This window comes from Phycomyces blakesleeanus (genome assembly GCF_001638985.1).
Source record: "Phycomyces blakesleeanus NRRL 1555(-) unplaced genomic scaffold PHYBLscaffold_10, whole genome shotgun sequence".
NCBI classification, from domain to species: domain Eukaryota; kingdom Fungi; phylum Mucoromycota; class Mucoromycetes; order Mucorales; family Phycomycetaceae; genus Phycomyces; species Phycomyces blakesleeanus.
Genome location: NW_017265143.1, coordinates 829,577 through 842,248, shown reverse-complemented (window position 1 = coordinate 842,248; position 12,672 = coordinate 829,577). Strand labels below are relative to the sequence as shown.

Below are 12,672 nucleotides of genomic sequence, written 5' to 3'. Positions count from 1 at the left end.
TACACTGCGTGAGATTAATAAAAAACCTTTTAAAAATCCGAAAATTCTTTCAAACTTACAAACTCTTGCTCTTCTTCTAAATCGACATTGTTCTTAACGAGACCGCAAAGAGAAGACCCCGAGACGACAACCAACATCTGCTTTGTAAAGCAAGAAAAAAAGACAGACAGCTAAACTCGTGAAAATAGCTATACATGAGAGTGTTATAAATGGCACTAAGCAATGTGACATTACCAGAAAACACCACGTCAGCAGACTCGTTGCAACAAGATTATTCAAGTACAAAAAAAAATCCCCCGGCTCACTTGAGAAAATGAAAATTCTTGGTAGACTACTCAAGTTGAATTCGAATGAAGTCAAAAAGAGAACCTGTGTGGAATTGCAAGTGATTCAACATGGTCATCGTCGACCTTTAGATAAGCTTGCTGTTACAATTTGCAACATTTGACTGGCTGTGTCCATCAAAGCCCTTGTTTTATACAGATTACACACGTTTGGAACTATTTAGACCAGATAGTAAACTCAGGAAAGTGCAGTTTGCAAAAGTTATACCATACATGGCATATATCAAAAAGGGACTACAACATATTTCAAAAAGAAAATGCTTTTGAATATTTCAAACATACATCAAAGATACTTGGCTGTAGTTAAAAACAAGGACTAATGTGGGTAATAATGAGTAATGCATATAAAAATTATATTATGAATATTGATCCTCTTTACTATTATTGATTAATGTTATATCCGTCAACTATTCTTTTTTTTTGAAACTTAATATTTGAAAGAAAAGACACAATGTTTTTTATTAACATCATAATGTATAATAAAAGACTCATCAAGTCAAAGCCAATCTACAGTCCAAGGACAGCCTTGAGCTCATATGACATACTTTCAATACTCCTTTATCATACATACTTCGATGATCCACTCTACTTTTATTTATTTTTTTATTTTGCTTTGCTTTGCTACTGATCATTACACTATATATAGTAATACTGGGATGCATTTCTATATTTAGGGTGTGAAGTATAATCAAGCCTGAACAGTAACTTTTCAAGAGATAACATTTACCAATAAAAAAATTAGCTTGAATATTGAACTCAGTTGCACCCAATATTCACAAATGGTATATACTATTATATACACATACTACTTCCTGAAGGTCTCTTTCTCTAAACAAAAAAGAAACACCGTGTCTTTTATCACATATTTGAGCATGGTTATATTTACTGTGCTTTGTTTTACTATTTCTCACACACGGAAGATCTTACTGTCTGTAAAACTTTACGTGTACAAGTTCGGTGTTTCCAAGTCACTCGTATCCTCCACGTTTTTTTCTTCTTGGTTTGGTTCCGATCATTGCTCCTGAGTTTTGTGTGTAGCATATCCAAATTTCTCTTGTCAGTTACTTGGTCCACCATCAAGATCCAAAGTAAATTAAACACCATCCTATCTTTCACAACTATCACGCCATGTTTCATTCTTGCTCTTACCAATCGTACAATGACCTTACTTTTTTTTTATTATTTCGTTAAAGCTATCGAATGTCTGATCCAACATTATTCCTGCATAATCGATCCTATTGTTCCCTTGTAGATCACATCAAAAGTCATACAGACCTATTTATTTTTGCATTTGGGATATATACAAATATCAGTTGAATCGAACCTATGCCAACAAAGAATCAACTCCAACAAGTTATTTTTATTATATTAACTACTCTGAGGCATTGGAAATATAACAGCTCGTTGCCATGTTAATTGAGCTACCACTGTGAAGAAAGTGGGGATTTTGATGATAATTCTGGAAAGCACTATAGGAAATTTCCAAAATTACGATAGGAAGTTCCACTTATTTCTTAGTGTACAATCAAACAAGACTATATTTTAACATTGACCTGTTTGTTTCGAGCTCTCATAGTCTAAAGAAGCAAACGTTTTCTTAATTCGATAGATCAATAAACCCACCATACAATGTTTGACGATATATTTGACGTTTGGATATACCAAACTTTTCATTCTAAAACAACCCATACTTAAACCCCCTCGATTGGTTCCTTTATTGTTTATGTTCTTTAGTCTCGCGTAACTATTGGCTCTATTTTGAACATGTTAAGATTCAAACAAAGGCACAATAGGCAAAGTGGGAATCAAGTGACATGGTCAGAATAGGAAATAGATTGATGCTATATTAAAGGATTCTGCTTCAATAATACTGCTTTAATTAAATATACACATAAAAGAAACATTTACGACAAACTTACAAACAAAGCAGTAAAATGTATGCGTCTGAGAGTCTAGGAAAGTCTATCAAAAACTGCAAGTACATTGTAGTGATCTAAACTCCTTATTTCTTGGGTTTCTTGGTATAAAAAAGTTTATCTTGCTTCTTGTTTTTTTTTGCAAATGGTCGTACATAACCCTACATTTTGGATTCTCAAGCACAAATTTAGGATTTGCTTTAAATCACCCCATGAATATACAGTTAGCGCAACACTAAAGGGCGGTTTTTAAAATTCTCAAAAGGCGGTCTCTTCGATCCTCAGTAGATATTCTTTACAGTTGTTTGTGTCATTTTATTAGATAGGATTGCCTTTTAACCAATCTTCAAATATGTTTACCGAATTTTGTACAAATGCTCGAAGATGTTCTGGAGGAACATTATTGCAAGCTTCAGTTACTCTTGTTGATAAATCCTCTTTGGTTTGAGATTGACTACGTTTGACCTTATTTTTAACTATAGACCAAAATCGCTCAATATGATTAAGTTCAGGCTAGTAAGGAGGGAGGTAAATGTACTTATATCCTCTCTCTGTCACAATAGTATCAATCTCGTTAGATGTATGGATCGGTGCATTATCCATAACTATATAATATCCTTTCATTTCCGGAATACAATCCATTTCATTCATTGTTTTCTGAATAAAATTCATATAATGGCCAGTGATAGTTTCTTTGGAGGCAGGCTTCTTTGGTTTTGATGGTGCTTTCCTTTTGCAATTACCAGAATTGATTTTTAGCCTTTTGAATGTGTGTTCCTGAGGATTTCGAAGCTCCATTGACACGACATACTTCGCCGAGATTGGACCCAAAACTGTGTGGTACTGCTATGGTGGTAGGAGTGATTACAATAGCTGGTGTGCTCTTAATAAGCCATCCTCCTGGAGGTCTCATATTGATATAGAAAACTGATTCTTCAACAAAAACACAGTTTTCAAGGTAATCCATATCTGTTTTGCGCCACTTCTTAACCCACGCTATGCGGTTTGCAATTTTTGTTGGATCGTTTCTGGGAGCTGGATAACGAATAGTTTTTTTGAATGAAAGGTTGTATTCTGTTTTGAGAAAACTTCTCACACTTGATTCTTTCAATGTGAATGATTCGAACCTTTCATCAAGTGAACAAACTGCATCCACGACCCTAGCTTGAGGATTACTATCATAAAAATTTAAAAGGTGAATCTTATGCTTCTCATCAAGTTGGCCAGCTGATTTATTGATTTTATTGGTTTGTTTTTCGAGGATATCCCAATCTTTATCCTCTTTCATTCTCCTGGCCCATTTCTGTGCAGTTCTTTCAGCAATATCGCCTGCTAATCTATCAAATTTGATAGCTTCGAACAACTTAATCTTATTTTAATAGACAAAAAGCAGTTTCTGATAATTGGTGTAACTGGTATAACTCCTACCATTATTGCTCTTTACGCTGGTAGCAATCTCCTCCATCTCAGCAATATGAAACGCTCAAGAGCTTGGTCTAGAAAAGGTACTCGCTCACTTGTTACGATGTCTACTACGCGGGAAAACACCTGTTAAGAAGAGAAAGACTGAGAGATGCATAAGCTCAGGGGCTGTAACTGGCCACTACACAAGTTTCTTAAAAATAATCCTCGATGATGTGGACGTTCAGTGATAATTAATGAGATCAAAGGTCGAGTGTTTTATTAAAAATGAAAAAAAACTAAAGAACTTTTCTCTACATCAAAACTACTGCTATTTAAGTAATTCTGCAATCATGCAATATAGCTGGGGCTGACAGGTATCGGTTCTATAACCAATGTTGTATCTCCTAGTATATTAATATGTGGGTCCACCTATTAGGTGAGACATAAGTAATCTATGGACCTTCAATGGTGAGATGAGATAGCATTGCTTCTCCTAAAACCCTTCCATCCATATATATATATATATATGAAACAATGTTTAGATATATGCTGTATTCATGTTGCAATTTTTTAGTAGAACAGTTTATGCAAATGATATCAAGGCTAAATTGTCTTTATGTCATTTGTGACCAAATACATAGTAGCAGTGAAGCCTACCGTATATCTAGGTTTTGACACAATGCACCCTACGAGCCCGTACACTACATCTATTACATATCTATTTTAGATCATGTAATATCATTTTAAATAAACATGCTTAGTTTGATGTGCTGTACAATAACAATCTGTTCTTATCCTGCATGAGTTAACTACTCTCATGAAGGAATCATTACTTTCCAACATCTATCTCTTAGGTCATATTTAATATATCTGTTAATTGAACTTTTTACATTATAGAGGAGGCGTTATTGACACGTAGGGTACTTGTAAGAGGCAATGCAATTTATTATAATACTACTGCGAGGAGGGACGTTCAAGTTAAATAGCCTTTACTTCCGGGTTACTAGCTAGCACAGGCTCTATATCCTTAATTGAAGTGTAGTAATGAGGGACAGTGAACTACTTCAAGAGGATGCGTTTTCGAGACAATAGATGTGCACTCCAATAGTTAGGATGAGTCAAATAATATTTAGTTAACTAAGTGTATAGGGATGAGAATCAGTTGTCAAAATAATAAAGTGGGAAAAGTGTTTTTAACGAGGTAAAAAGAGATCCTTTATTAATCTTCACTAAGCTTCCTCTATTAATGGCCTTCTCTGCCTCTTCCTCGCGCTCCTCTCATCTACACTTTGTTCTCCTTTATTCTCCAAATTCATTCTCCGAGGAGAGGCGGCCGCCAACCACCACGCACACCGTCTTACCATCGTACGCTGGTGATCTGGTGATAACCGACAAGATTCTTTTACAAGCTTTGCTTAAGATGATTCAGCGGTATAAATACCATATCGTACGCTGGTGAATAGCAACAGCAGGGATAAAATCCACGGATGTTAAAAATGGATTATCATATATAATAGTATAACATTCTAATTATGGTAGATGCGTTCTAAATATGGAAGTTACATTCTAATCGATTAGACACTCCATGAGCACCTACTGTATCTTGAATTCGATAAAGCAAAATGATCTTGTGAGATTCCTGCTTTTTGTATTTAAAAGACTTTACTAATAGCTATTATCGTACTCGAGCCGTAAACAGTATATTTATTACAGACATATATAAAAGTTATGAAATAATAAGAGTAAGAATAACGAACAATAAAGAATAAACGGTGTATAAATATGTCAAGTATTCAAAGTAAACCCATGTTATTTTTATGTTGTCATGGGAACAAAGTTAAAGTGGGAATACCCTGTGGGCTGATTGGCTGGATTGGTTAAGCGCCAACTCTTTCAACTTTGCCTGTGGATTCAAACTTCTTGATGGCCTCCAAAAGTGTTTCTTCAGGCACATAATGCTGCATAAGGAACTGATCGTTCATGTGAACAACCGGAACATCAAAGATGTATTTGTCTGCCATTTCCTTTGGGCATTCAGGCTTGTGGATATCTAAGACAGAAAGAGCAAAGGGAACCTGGCATGCATTTCATGTTAGACTTAATTTAGTACACAATTCTTACTTACTTTTTTTTGAACTCTCAAAATATTCTCTCGAGCTGTCGTGCATAGTGAGCAGGTGCTTGAAGAGTAAAGAGTAAGCTTGATTGCTCGGGATGCCATGGTTGTAATGTCAGTGGTATGGTCTTTTCTTTCCCTTGGGAGTCTATATACAAGTCACACGTATGGGCCTTAAAGCTCACTGCAAAACAGTAACCAGTGACAGTCCACGTGACAACACATATACTACCAATTTGGGAGGAGGAGTTTTTTTTGTCTACTTTGCTTGTTAATTACAATATTCACAATGGGCAAAGCACGCAAGAAAGTACCTATTACAGCCCAGAGAAACAACACTGGCACTCATTTTAAACGTTCATCAGCAGAGACCGCTCGTCTCATTCGAAGATTTCATGTATTGAATAAAGAACTTGCTAAATGTCAACAATCCAACAATCCAACAGATCGTACCAGAGAAAAAGCGATCGTAGAAGAAATGGACAGAATGGGTGGAATTGACTGGTACCAGAAGGCCTCACAGCTAGGACAGAGCAAAACCCGAGGCGGGGATTCTTCAAAGTGGCTAGTCAAAGTGCTCAAGGAACATTGTAAAGAAAGTATGGACACTGCAACAAAGCCACTACATGTACTCGATGTTGGAGCTGTAGCTCCTGACAACTATAAACCTTATTCATCATGGATCAAGGCCAAACCGATTGATTTAAACCCTCAAGATCTAGCTATTGAAAAGCAAGACTTTCTGACTATGCCAATTACTTCAGATAAATTTGATGTGGTGTGCCTGAGTCTTGTTGTAAACTTTGTTGGAGATCCAAAGGATAGAGGTAATAGTTGAAAAACAACTTTTTTTAATAATAATATACTAAATGCTAAATGATAATAAAACAAAATAGGCAAAATGTTAATTCAGACTCGCAACTTCCTGCCACCTCTTTCTGATACCAACCGCCTGCATTATCTCTTTCTCGTCCTTCCATTACCCTGTGTCAATAATTCAAGATATATGTCCCATGAACACTTGCTGACTATGATGAAATCAATTGGATATACAAACTGCATAAAGCACCACTTTTCCAACAAGCTGGCGTATTACTTGTTTGAGCTTACGGAGACGCCTGTAACAAAGAAACTGGACTGGAAGAAGAAGATTCTTCCGGGTCGAGAAGGTGGCGAAAGAAATAACTTCTCGGTTGTTATGGAGCCATTTGGTAAAAAGCCAGCACCATAAGGCTTATAATATGACTCTGCTCTATATACACATACCTAAATACTTTTAAACATTACATTATGTGCCTGTTTCACTACAAAGGAGGACCGCTAGACATCTATCTTAAGTATTCATAATTCAACAAAAATAAGTCTGACACTGATTATCATTACGTTTGATATATATATCAAAATCACTCATTCCAAAACTTGATACATTTACAAAAATAATAAAAAAGGGAAGTTTTTTTTTCATTATAGTGAAATATTCTTTCATCTTTTATTTCCTTAAGAAAAAAAAATTAATGTATATGGCGCTTTTGATATTCTTTTGGAATGGTCTCTTTACTGTCAAATTGTATATTTCGAAAGGCCCTAGCAATCTATCGATATAATTAGTTGAAACTAGTTAGGCCATGTATATATACATATATAGGACTTACCATTCGTGGAATTCCTTCAACGTTCATTACGTACTGTATATTGTTACTTATGTAACGTAAATCCTCTTTAACCATCTGAGAAAACCTTATACAGCGAACCATAGAAGCAAATTTATGATCTATTTCTTCTCGTTCTTGTTGCTCTTGTCTTTCATACTGCCATGAGTCGATATATATTGTTTTTCTCTCTATCTCTTGGATATGCCATTCTCTCCAAATAAGAGTTGCATCAAGAAAAATAGCTTCGTTTACAGCCTCTGGTAGACCATCGACATTTAGTGCCCGTAAAGCGTAATCGACGTCTGTCCTTAACCAGGAGGTGTCTTTAAGGATAGAAACAATGTTTCTTTTTAGGTAATCTTTGCACACTTCAATGGTCTTTTTGCAGTCATATACGTCTGTTATATATTTTCAATTTTGTTTTCTTTAGTATACATATGTACCGCTCATATATAGATATAGATATATTCTGCGTACCTGCAACCTTCCAGATGTTCCAAATAGCACTAGAGTTAATGTTTGTTTGCAAATATTGAAATCCTTGCTTAATAAGATTATTAAATTCAAGGCGCTCTGCTGCTTCGATTAAGGTGAGGGCGTCTTCGATGTTCATTATGTCGCAGGTTAACGTGTAACTATATTGTAATAGCCTTTTGAATATTTCTGGGTCCATTCCTCTTATGATTGCTTCGTTTGTTGTAGGCCCTTCGGCATCATTAAATACTTGTTTGAACCAGCCTGAAGCCTCTGTCAGTTTGGATTTATGACAATTAAACGACTGATATTCTGAAAGATCCGTTTCTTCTATATTTTCAAAGACATAGACTGTCGCATCATGTGGTGGAAGGTAGTTTGTTTCTTTAACAACTGACTCTGGTATATAAGCGGTTAAGAAATGCTCTTTTGGGTTGGCGGGATCTTGCTTAATGTGCACCGATATATTTAACGAGTCGTTATTAATGGAATCCTGTATCGTGCTCGAAGGTAGCACGCTGGGAAACTCCCATTCGCAGGATGCTATTAAAGTCATTAATACAGAATATACTTATTTATTATTATACGCGACATACTTGAGTAATGTACTAGACCAAAATCTAATACAATGTGGTCAGTTTATACGATTATGTAATCTTAAAGCTGTAGGCTTACCTGGCTTAATATTTTTGAATGATTTCAAGGTACCAAGACTGTTATCTATGCCCATAGATAAATGAAAAGAATAGGCAGGTACATTATTATTTTCCTTGGATTTGATACCCAGCAGTTGGATATGAACAGTAAATGTCTATATAGCAATTGCTTGAGCATATTTGAAGTAAAGAGTATTGTCTACAAATATACTTCTTTTGGAATATGCATTTTCTTCTCGATCTAAGATCATTAATTAGATGAGCACTTGCTATTTGTAAGACAAATTAAACGTTGATAGTTTATTACCTGAATGAACCTGTAAACAAGACACACGTACAACGGGTAATTAGAAGTGTTATTATTAGATTTGATAATAGCTATATTGCAGAATTTATTATGTTTTTAGGGCCATAGTTTGACTCACCATCGATGATCATAGGATTTGAATTCTGGACTTTGGAAAACAAAGTGAAATGGAATTGTAGACCATTTTGGGATAGACCATTGGTAGACAGCAGGGCTGATAGTTCCGATTGTTCTATTCTCTTTAAAAATAATAAGAGAGTATAAATATAGGGTACAGCACAATCTGTATATACTATCTTACTCATTAAATAATATTCAAGTAAGGCGACTTCAATTTATAAAAGCATTTGTTTGATTGATTGCTCCTTTTATACTTTTGTTTTCTATTTTTAAAAAAAAGTAGTTGGAGCTAATCAAGGAAACAATTGGCTTGCTTAATAGAGTCTAGATTATTAGCTATTTTTTATATGTAATATTTATACAAAAGTCTAAAACGAACATAGGAAGCTAAAAAGTTGTCTGGATATGATGCAAGACTATTGATTTTTTTTGTCAATAGTTGTCAAGTAATTAACAACTTCTTTAATTATTGTAGTACACAAGTAAAGATATGTTTAAGCCAAGGAAATTCCATGCCTAAAACATGATTACTGTAGCTCTTTTGATATATGTCTATTATGACCTTATTTATTCTTCTTAGTCTTTATTCTCCAAAATATCTGATATAGCAATCGATTGAGACTATTATATGCGTCGTATATATATATATACTAAGATTTAAGGAAAACAAAACATAGATCAAGCTTAACATTACCTTTTTATTCTTATCACCCCCTCAAAGCTTAGATCTGGTTGTACACTGTCAGAACTGTAATTCAGGTGTAATGAACTTGGGCAATTGGCTTTCAAGTAATTTTGAATTAATTTGGGTAAATTAAAGAGAAATTAATAAATAAATAGAAAGAAAGAAAGAAGATACAGAACAGGATAAGATAGTATTATCAAAAGTTTCCAATAAATAAAAAAAATAATATTCTGTAAAATAATCTTGATGGGGGCATCAACCTTTAGTCTCGGCCAACGTATCTAACAGTTGTTCAACATATTAAAATAGCGAGACTTATTATTATTATTTTTATAAATTCTTTATTCTCCTTTTCTTTTCTTCTTCTTAATAATCAAAATAAATCAATTTTATATTTGGGCTATACACGGACTGGTAAGCCTCTCTTTCTATTTTGTGGGACACATAGTCTACTGAAACCCCCAGCGGACAGTATTAAATTCGTGAACAAGATCTTGTTATCACCACTGGATGTCAGATCGCTATTATATATATAAAACTTAATCTGATTTATATTTTGACTAAATTTCAAACAACATTATACCTTTTACATTGTAATGCTTTGAAATTCATAACATTTATAAACATTTCAAGTTACTGGCTACATCCTCTTAGTAGAGATGCTGTCAAGAAAGTAGACAAAGAGTTTACACTGATAGTTATAAATCGAATGTGTACCGAATTTTGAGCAATATGGTCGGTGTATGCTGTAGATAGATATATACAAACCTCTGTTAAGCATTGTTTTGATTTTTCTTGTAACTTTGTATTATATACCACTATGGGAAAAAGGTGGTAATTCCTACGGAAACTGTAGAAAGTATCATAGGCATCTTCCAAAATATCTATCGAAATCACGACTCATTTCCCATAGTGTGAGGGCCTTGGAAATATATATGATCTTGTCTGAAACAATAGATAAAGAAAAGAGAAAGATGCAAACTTGTTGAATTTATAATTATTTATGCTCTTATCAGAAATTATTGGTCTACTTATAATAGTGTATATGCTTCTATATCTTTGAAGGGTATTAACATTAATAACATCATCTGATACATAGAGCCTCTCTTTGTCGCTTTTTTTTATAGTACTTCTATCCTCAATCATATGCCTAGACAAAAATCTTATTCTTTCTTTGCATAGTGTGGATAATTCTTCTTAATCCGGTTTTTCTGAGAACGCTTGACTACCTCGTTTCTATCTTTAAAATCTTACACAGTACCTATAGTATGTAAGAAGGCGCATACTAAGAGACTATAAAGTCTCTATACCAAGTCTTTTTATTGGGGTAATTTGCTTAGCAATAATTGTTTGTTGCCAAATCGTTTCAATACATTATTCTTGGTTAATTAAGATGTGTATACACATAGCATACTCTTATACTCGCTTTACTGTGGTATTATTATTATTGTACGCATGGTTTTAATTTTTTTTAAGAAAAATATTAAGCCAAAGGCACAAGTAAGCACCTCATATAATTATACTGTATATATACCATCTTTACTTCTTTATGAACAGTAGTAGAAAATAATACAACGCAGACGACGGTCCTTTTTTTTTCGTTTGGTTCTTACCCATTAATTATTTTACAGTTGAAAATTCAAATGCTTATGTCTTCTTATGTTGCCATTGAAGTTGAGTGGTATGGTATCAGTATTATTACTTGGGCTAAAGACAAGTCCATTGATAAAATTTGTGAAATGTTTTTACATTGTGAGGTTTATTTTCTTCTCTTATGACCATATACGGCTATGAAAGGCAACAGGTGGAGGTTTTATAAAGACCAGCACTTAGTAACATGGTTTTGACATCTTTTCTTTAAAGATATCATTTTAAAGTATGCTAGACCTTTATATTTCAAGGCAAATAACATCGCCATAATAGTATTATTTAAACAGCATTTTATTTCAATATGCTTATATATGCACTACACTACACTATACGTTCAAGAAAACTGTCTACTCGTATATCCTAATATGGTGCAAAGATAAGTAGTCAAAATCATTCATATTGTATACAGCTATTGAATATATTTGTTTAATTATTCTAAATATCGTTTAGACAGTAGACTTAGTTACAGAGAGGTATACCACTCCGAGTAAAAAGCTCTAAAATTCTCATCCTTATTTGTATTTGAGGGGTGAAACCTCTTCAACACAAACAGCTTCTTTTTGTTGTTGTGATTTGGGTTTAATTAGTCTTTGAAGCTAAATACAGAATATCGCTACGGGAGGTTATTCCGGTATGCGACATTTTAGTATTTATTATGCAGTGCCATATCATAAACAGTTTTCTTTAGCTTTGACCAAAGGGTTAAAATTTCTACAGGCAAAAAATAAAATAAAAAGCCTGAAAATTGTAGGGAGGTTTGTGCAAATTTTGTAACAAAATTAAAAAGGAAATTTTCTACCTAAAATGGAATAGTTTGTTTCACACTTCTTAAGATTTTGGAAGCCTAACTTGGGTTTTCAGAGCACTTTTAGCCAATCATATTCCATTTTTTAACAGCTAAGCTAATGATATATTCGAAGGAAGATGTAGAAATAAAATATGTTAAAAATGTGCTTTTAAAGATGTAAATATAATATTAATATGACTTCTTCAATGTCATTCTTTAAAACCTAAGTATATATATTATAAATTTTACTCCCTCTGTTACAAGTTCTGCAATTGATAGTATAGCTTATGCCACATCTTTGGCCAAATATTATCAAACTATTTACTTAACCATTAATACGAATAAATGTTCGTTAGTTTAGCTGCGTTGCATACCCCGACCGTGATATGCACCCCAATGTAGAAATGAAACCTCAGAAAATTGGTAAGACATTTCTGTCTATATTAGTACATTGGAAAAGAGATTGGTAAAATAAAATTGCACAAACCTCCCTAATATGTAGAAGTGATTATGTAAATGATTAACGAGAAAAATGGAAGAGGGAAACGATCGGAGAAGAAG

At 33.9% G+C, this 12,672-nt stretch overlaps 6 protein-coding genes across 6 annotated transcripts; 3 read left to right on the top strand and 3 right to left on the bottom strand.

Moving 5' to 3' along the window:
* Positions 1–2,773: 2,773 nt before the first annotated feature.
* PHYBLDRAFT_64777 (hypothetical protein) lies at positions 2,774–3,691 on the bottom strand (the record flags this gene model as incomplete). The annotated part of the gene is made up of 3 exons (XM_018441347.1): positions 2,774–2,990; positions 3,088–3,629; positions 3,689–3,691. The coding sequence occupies 3 exons, from the start codon at positions 3,689–3,691 to the stop codon at positions 2,774–2,776; spliced, it is 762 nt and encodes a 253-aa protein (XP_018291863.1).
* A 1,219-nt stretch (positions 3,692–4,910) lies between these two features.
* On the top strand, positions 4,911–5,290 carry PHYBLDRAFT_145291 (hypothetical protein; the record flags this gene model as incomplete). The annotated part of the gene is made up of 2 exons (XM_018431407.1): positions 4,911–5,111; positions 5,243–5,290. The coding sequence occupies 2 exons, from the start codon at positions 4,911–4,913 to the stop codon at positions 5,288–5,290; spliced, it is 249 nt and encodes an 82-aa protein (XP_018291862.1).
* Positions 5,291–5,541: 251 nt separating this feature from the next.
* On the bottom strand, positions 5,542–5,885 carry PHYBLDRAFT_145290 (hypothetical protein; the record flags this gene model as incomplete). Its single annotated transcript, XM_018431406.1, has 2 exons — positions 5,542–5,714; positions 5,786–5,885. The coding sequence occupies 2 exons, from the start codon at positions 5,883–5,885 to the stop codon at positions 5,542–5,544; spliced, it is 273 nt and encodes a 90-aa protein (XP_018291861.1).
* Positions 5,886–6,075: 190 nt separating this feature from the next.
* On the top strand, positions 6,076–6,984 carry PHYBLDRAFT_100869 (hypothetical protein; the record flags this gene model as incomplete). The annotated part of the gene is made up of 2 exons (XM_018427608.1): positions 6,076–6,607; positions 6,677–6,984. Coding segments are annotated over 2 exons (840 nt in total), but the record flags the coding sequence as incomplete, so codon positions are not given.
* A 307-nt stretch (positions 6,985–7,291) lies between these two features.
* Positions 7,292–8,636, bottom strand: PHYBLDRAFT_145288 (hypothetical protein; the record flags this gene model as incomplete). The annotated part of the gene is made up of 4 exons (XM_018431405.1): positions 7,292–7,372; positions 7,433–7,830; positions 7,910–8,449; positions 8,582–8,636. The coding sequence occupies 4 exons, from the start codon at positions 8,634–8,636 to the stop codon at positions 7,292–7,294; spliced, it is 1,074 nt and encodes a 357-aa protein (XP_018291859.1).
* A 2,681-nt stretch (positions 8,637–11,317) lies between these two features.
* On the top strand, positions 11,318–12,581 carry PHYBLDRAFT_168249 (hypothetical protein; the record flags this gene model as incomplete). The annotated part of the gene is made up of 4 exons (XM_018435827.1): positions 11,318–11,431; positions 11,775–11,811; positions 11,912–11,955; positions 12,468–12,581. The coding sequence occupies 4 exons, from the start codon at positions 11,318–11,320 to the stop codon at positions 12,579–12,581; spliced, it is 309 nt and encodes a 102-aa protein (XP_018291858.1).
* Between the last annotated feature and the right edge of the window lie 91 nt (positions 12,582–12,672).